The following is a 6,719-nucleotide window of genomic DNA, read 5'->3' as shown; positions in this document are numbered from 1 at the left end:
CTTTGCAATTAGACTGATGGAAAACAATCTGAAGTCTGTTCTTTAACATAGGAATGTATTGCAAGAGGAAATCTGGGGAAGGAGAGGAGGTAGGAAGGCAGAGGACATAGGCAGTGGGTCGAGCTTCTTGTCTGATCAGGCAGAGACAGATGTGATTAGTTGAAGATGTCAATTGAGCCAAGTATAGTGGAGTGAAGCTGCCTGAGTCAGCGCAAGAAGTGGAGGCGCAGGCTTCTAGATCTTGTTGCAGAGAGGTTCATTCCGACAGCACATAATTTCCACTCTTGTTCTGTGAGTGTAGAGGTTCATAGATGGGCACATGTTCTCACACCCTTGAACCATGAACTGGAGTTTTCCACCTGAAAGAAGAATCAGACTGGCTTTAACAGAAAGCTGTTTTCTTCCAGCCTTATCCTTTATCCACAGTCCTGTGTTCCCATACAGTGATGACTAGGACTTATGTGTGTAGTTTCCTGTTCCCTGCTTTTTGTCTGCTTTATCAGCTGCCCATTCCTCTTGTTTATATCTTCATTCTCTTCCTCTCATTGTAACGTTTTACCAAGCTCATTATTTTCTCTTGACCATGCTACTCTGCTGCCATTATCCTTTTGCTGCAAACTTCTAGCGAGCTGGCTAGCCTCAACTTCTCATTCACCTCTGAACCCCAGGTACTCAGAATTTAAACTTTGCTTTCAAAGATGCAGTAGAAAAATTCTCTAGCCATTTCCCATGCCTTCCCCCCTACCATTTCTGCATGAACTTGATACTCCTTTCTTGACCTTCCTCTGGCAAGGTTTCCCCTAATTTTCTGTCTTCTATTTTCTGAGTCCAGTTATCTCTACTGACCCAAGTCAGGTCCTCTTTCCACTTAAGTCATGATCATCTCCGTGCAGATAATACAGCTAAAATTGACCTGTCCCAAATGGAACTCTGCCATCCTCCCTGTACCTATTGCTTTCCTGATTAACCTTACTTGGCCTTTGAGAGTCTTGGATAATTTTGCTTTGGCCAATCAGCGTTTCTCAATTTATTTTCTTCTACCTCTTGACTTGCCAAATCCCAAAGAACTGTTGTGTTTCCTGTCTACATCCTGTATTTCTGATTTGACTTGGTGTTCGTTTTTAGCCTGTCTCTGCAGAATGACCCAATCAGTAGTTCTCTTCATTTCTGGTATTTCATTGGTTCAAAGTGAACATTAAAATTTTTATTTAGTATTGTTAACATTGTGTGTGTGTGGCCGTGTGCTTATGAAGCTCAGAAGACAACTTGTAAGAATTGGTCTTCTGCCATGTGGGTTACTGTGATATAATTCAGGTCCTAGGTAGGCTTATTGGGCAAGCACCTGTACTTACTGAGCCGTCTTGTGGGTTCAGAGCATTTGGAGTTTAAAAGCTGCTCAGGTGATTCTAATGTGTAGCCAAAACTGGGTAGTGGATTTTACATTTTTTATTTTTTTTAAAAAAGACCCTCTCCTCTCCAGACTTACCTGTTTTCCTTTACCTTCTACCACTCTGTGCTTTGCCCCCTTTCATTTCTTTAAACATGGTTTTGCTATATAGCCCAGGCTGGTCTTTTGAACTTAATTCTCCTACCTTAGTCCCTCAAGTACTGAGAAAAGACACACATCATCTTGCCACTTTTCTCTGTAATATGTTAAGACCACAGTCTTTCTGTACACTTGTTTTTGATGCATCCTTCTGAAAGGCTTGCTTGGGATCTTTGGTGTTGATGTTTATTCAGTGATGGTTAACTGTACAATTATAGAACATAGGGAGACTATTTCTTTCAATGGATTGGACAAACCAGAGCCAGGCAGTCCGGTTCATGGAATGGAAGTAACCAAGATCCCTTGTTTTGGAGATGAATCCTAAGTATAAGGTTTGAGAGATGTGAGAATATATACTCAGCTTTGTTAGCCTGTGTACATTGGTCTGTAGACAGTTGTTGAATAGTTTAGTGTCTACATTGTGCTGTGTCCTAGGAATATATAGTCATGAACAAACTGAACAGTTCTGACTGTAGTCAGTATAGAGAAGTAGCTTAAGGAACAACTTAAAGGTTTCTTTATTTTGAAGAAAGCCTTTTCTCAGTTTCCCTTTTTTCTTTTTCCTCCCTCAAGAGTCTTACACTCATCAGTACCTAGAATTCTGCTCAGTCCTTGAAGGAATGAGTCTTCTGAACTCCCAAGTTCATTGATCCCTATTGCTCCCTCCCCCCAACGCCACCCCATTTTTATTTAAAAGATAATTGCTGTGCTTTCTGGTAGTTTTATCCCTACTACCTTCAAAGATCTTCTTTATCATGCACTGCTGGGAATTTTGAGTGGTGCATATTCCTTCTCCATGAAGACATTTTCCATCATCATTCATATAGGAACATGTGTGGCAATTTATTGCTACGCCTGAAATTTGAAAAAAAAGCCTATGAAATTTCCCGACAGACCACTTAGTTGAGTCACATATATAGGGAGTGGGGGTTGCAAAAAGTACACATATTTCTTAGTTCTTTTGGGCAGTACTGGGGATTGAACCTCTATTGCCTTATAAAAGTGCTCTGCCACTGAGCTATAACCCCAGTCTTTCTCCCCCTATTAACTCCGCCCTCTCCTTTTGGTTATTGGAGACAAAGTCTTGCTAAATTGCCCAGTGATGAGATTACAAGTGTGGACTACCAGGTTCCCTTTCTGAGTAAGAAGAAATACTTTTACTTTGTAAACTTGTTACTGATGAATACTAAATTTATCTGAGTGACTTTTACTTTATAATCCCGTTGGCTTCTTGAATTTATTGGCTTCTTAAATTATAATGCCTTTCTATCATGTTTTACTTCATAAAAGAAAACTAAGTAACTGAATGTCATACTCTCCTGCATCCCAAGACAAACACACTTGCAGCCAATTTAACTAGTAAGTAAGCCATACTAGAATACTAGAATGTTGCCAGCCCTGTAGAGTGCATTTTCTTCCCCTCCCTCCCTCCCTTCTTCCCTCCTTCCTTCCCCCTCCTTACCTCTCTTCTTCTTTCTCCTTCCCTTTTCTCCCTCCCTCCCTCCCTCCTTTCCTTCCTTTGATATGTGTATTTGAGACAGAGTTTGAGTATTTAGCCCAGTCTGACCTCAACCTCAGCTTCAAAAGTACTGAAATGAGACATGAACCATTGGGCACAGTTTGTATTTTCAGACTTATCTTGGTCAGTGACAACATTCTGAAATGCTCTGTGTCCTTATACTACCTCTAGTGCTAAGTCCCTAGCAAAAAGCATAAAGAAGCAGAGCAAAGAAAGAGCAGGAGCTTTAAGCAGACCTAAGGTTAACTTACTACTTTCTCGAAATGTGACTGACATTGGGATAATAGTTTCACCTTACTTTACGCATCTAAAATTTTAGAGTAATTAACATAATTGGGTGAAATGAAATATTTGTATTGAATAGTAATTTGAGACATCAAACTTTAGATTTTTCTTATGTTTCTACTGTGAATGGGGCATATATGGAGGTCGGAGGTCAATTGGGAATCAGTTTTCCATAATATGGGCCTTGGCTATTGATTGAACTCAGATTGCCAAACTTGGTCATAAATGTCACCACTGAGCCATCTTGCTGATCATAAGTTCTTATGAACTATGGGGTTGGAGAGTCCAGTAGCATTTTATATTGGTGATATTTTTCTTTAAAGTTCTCTAGGAATTGGAGAGATGGCTCAGCGGTTAGGAGCCCTGGCTGCTCTTCCAGAGGTCCTGAGTTCAGTTCCCAACAACCACATGGTGACTCACAACAATCTGTAATAAGATCTGATGCCCTCTTCTGGCCTGCAGGCAGAACACTGTATACTTAATAAATAAATAATTTTTTTTTTTTTAAAAAGGTTCTCCAAATTGTGTTACATTTAAGGCCTCATGGAACCTGGAGAATGCTCCTTGATACTGTGAAGAAGCAGAGTCTTTGACAGAGCCGTTTGTGATATATTAATGATTCTTTTACACTGCTTCTCTAAAACTGAGTTCCTTACATGTTCCCCCTCACCACCTCTTTTTCTTCTGTACTGGAGATGGTGTTGATCAGTTAGTTGCCTAGGCTTTTGTTGAACTATGTAGCCCGGGTTGGCCTCAACCTCTAGTCTAAGACGAATACCGTTCCATTGTGACTTACCTGAAGATGAGCTTGGAAATGGTGTGCTCATACCCTGTTCGTTCTTATCACCTGAAGTTGCCTCGGCAGCCGACTGTTCACCCACCTCTTCAGTCTTTTCTCCTGAAACTTGTTCAGCTGAAGACACTTCTGAAGCCTGTTCGCTTGACTGTTCTGAACCTTCGCTTGAAGTGTGCTCGCCCGAAGTGTGCTCTCCTGTAATATGCTCGCTTGACATGTGCTCACCTGAAACATGTTCTGAAGACTGTTCTCCCGAACTGTGCTCACTTGAAACATGTTCGCCTGTAGAATGCTCACTTGATTCATGTTCGCTTGAACTATGATTGATCAGAGTTTTCTCACCTGAGGGGGTTTCGTATAGAGATTCGGCATCTGACGGGTTTGTGAGTGAGAAATACTCACTTGAAAGTTGCTGGACAGAAGCTTGGCGGTCTACAGACTCAAAAAGCTCATTAGGCTGACCTGGTGGTGCTCCTAGGAGGGAGAAGAGAGGAGAGCGGGATCAAGACTGATTTCCTGTGGAGCCAGACGAAAGGGATGTTTTCTGGGGAGTCTAGATGAGACACTTAAAGATAGTTTAGATGTTGGAGCAAACCATCTAATTACTCCAGGATATCAGGAAAGACAAAAGTGTTTAAATAAAAGTTTGGAGACCACTTCTGAGACTTAAAGACGCAAGAAGTGCATGTGGGATTCTCTCACCTAAGCATGACAAACACAAAGGGAAGTGAATGTCGCTACCGAACAGAACCTGAATCAGAAATCATCCCTCCCTCATGGCCTCAGTAGTCAGCCAACAACCCTTCCTCCGGTTCCTCTATGCTGAAAGACAAGGAAACCAGAAACAGGGAGGGAGAGAGAGAAGGCAAATAGTTCATCTACTCCACAACCGGGTCTGGGTGTGAGATCCTGGCTGGCTTCATACTGCAGAAATTTTCTTGCTTCCTCTTCTCGAGTGCTGGAGTTAGAGGTGCCACAACTGCCCTGCATAGGTAGCTTTCAGTACCGAGTAATTCCATCCTAAATTGAGGTTAGGTCCTTTTCTGGTGCTCGTGATAGGACGCAAGAGTTTCACTCAACAGTAGAAAACTTTAAACTTTGGGTAGGGTAAACTTTAAACTAGAAAGTTTAAAGCACAAAGTTAATCTACCAAGATTACCGGATGGGATTTGAGTTATACTGGTAAAGTGCCATCTCAGCAGTCGTAAATGCTGAAGGAAGCAGAAGCACGTTAGGCCAGTGGGCCCGTTTACCCGTACATCTGTAGCTAGGAGAGATCAGTCCTCAGAAACTGTTCTTGTTTAGTTAACTCTTGATTCCAAGTCAGGTTGATTTGGGTAACTAAGACTGGTCTTTCTTGGGGAAAAAAAAGCCCCCTTCGCTATCCACCCAGGATTTGTGTTTAAAAAGAACTCTTACCTTTAGCAAATCCAAGCAGATAAAGACTCAGGAGGATTAATTTCTTCATTTTGATTGAGGAAAAGAGAGCTCTCTAGTGTGACACACTCAAGAGCTGAGAAGAAACTGAGCAGACACTCCCAATGTTGAATCAACCAGAACCTCTGGGAGTTCTAGAATTGAAGAAACAACCTGCGTGTCCTCACAATGGGTGTGACTTAAGTTAATGTTGAGGGAGACTGGAAAGTAACCATGGCGATGCTACTAGTGCAGGAAGGGCAATGAGTATTTTCTCTGTGTAGGATGGTGTTAGGGGCAGCTTCAAACACACACACACAAATGTTTAAAAGGTAGTACTTTTTTTTTGAGGGTTGTCCATTGTGTACTGTAGTGACCTGGTTAATTTCACTTTGTCTAAGTAAACATTTCATGGCTCTGGGCTGTACTCTGGAAGACTGATCTCCACTGAGATTAGCTGGGTACAGTGCCATAGGCTGAGAGTTTCCACATCAAAGGTCTTCAGGGGTATCCTTTCTCCCATGACCCCAACTTTGACTAGGTCATAGTAACACGTTTTTGCTCTTCCTACTTCAGTTTAGGGATAATAGTGATTTCCAGCTTCTAAAGTCTACATACCCCAACTTTCCTTTGTAAATTTTCTGTGATATCATGCACTTCTGAGAATAGTCTTTGCAAATGTACTTGTAAAGGTGTGATTTATAGGAATCACACGGGCAATTCAAATGGTAAGAACTTAGAAGAGTATAATGATCAAGGGATGCTTAAGTTGACCTGTGACTTTATCTAGGGGCTAGCCAGGCTGAATAGATGTGAAGAGACATCGGTTTGCTATAAAACTACAACTCAGGGTGGTGAGATCCTCTAACCACCATTCCATGCCCTTCCCTGTCCCACTTTTTGGAGCCACTCTGTTCCATGTACCCCTGAATGTTGGGCCTATAATTAGGTCCATTTCTGTTATAATTGTTTCTTTCCCACATTGGACTTTAAGTTCTCTGTAAGTAGGAACCCTCACCATTGTAGTCTTAGTACCCAGCAGCATATTGGTTACATACTAGGTATATAATAAATTTTGAGTGAAAGAATGAATACCTTAGCTTTTCTGGATCTTCCTCTGCTTCATAGAGGAGAATCTACAAAGAACTAGATAGGCC

The 6,719-nt window shown here is 41.6% G+C and overlaps 1 protein-coding gene across 1 annotated transcript; it reads right to left on the bottom strand.

Moving 5' to 3' along the window:
• Window positions 1–234: 234 nt before the first annotated feature.
• On the bottom strand, window positions 235–5,614 carry Acrv1 (acrosomal vesicle protein 1). The gene is made up of 4 exons (XM_041657880.1): window positions 5,566–5,614; window positions 4,147–4,620; window positions 2,282–2,401; window positions 235–359 (listed from the first exon to the last, which is right to left on the bottom strand). The coding sequence occupies exons 1-4, from the start codon at window positions 5,612–5,614 to the stop codon at window positions 235–237; spliced, it is 768 nt and encodes a 255-aa protein (XP_041513814.1).
• Between the last annotated feature and the right edge of the window lie 1,105 nt (window positions 5,615–6,719).

Source organism: Microtus oregoni, unplaced genomic scaffold (genome assembly GCF_018167655.1).
Source record: "Microtus oregoni isolate MIOR12 unplaced genomic scaffold, Mior012 000008F_ref0000371, whole genome shotgun sequence".
Classification (NCBI taxonomy): Eukaryota; Metazoa; Chordata; class Mammalia; order Rodentia; family Cricetidae; genus Microtus; species Microtus oregoni.
The sequence above is the reverse complement of the archived record's forward strand: the minus strand, read 5'-3'. Positions and strand labels throughout refer to the sequence as shown.

Bases quoted from the DNA above. Each gene is read 5' to 3' on its own strand.
- Acrv1 (XM_041657880.1), bottom strand. From the start codon at position 5,614: ATGAAGAAATTAATCCTCCTGAGTCTTTATCTGCTTGGATTTGCTAAA. The intron at 4,621-5,565 runs GTAAGAGTTCTT...TCTCCCTCCTAG, and splicing joins TCTGCTTGGATTTGCTAAAG to GAGCACCACCAGGTCAGCCT. The intron at 2,402-4,146 runs GTAAGTCACAAT...TTCAAATTTCAG, and splicing joins ATTTCCAAGCTCATCTTCAG to GCGTAGCAATAAATTGCCAC.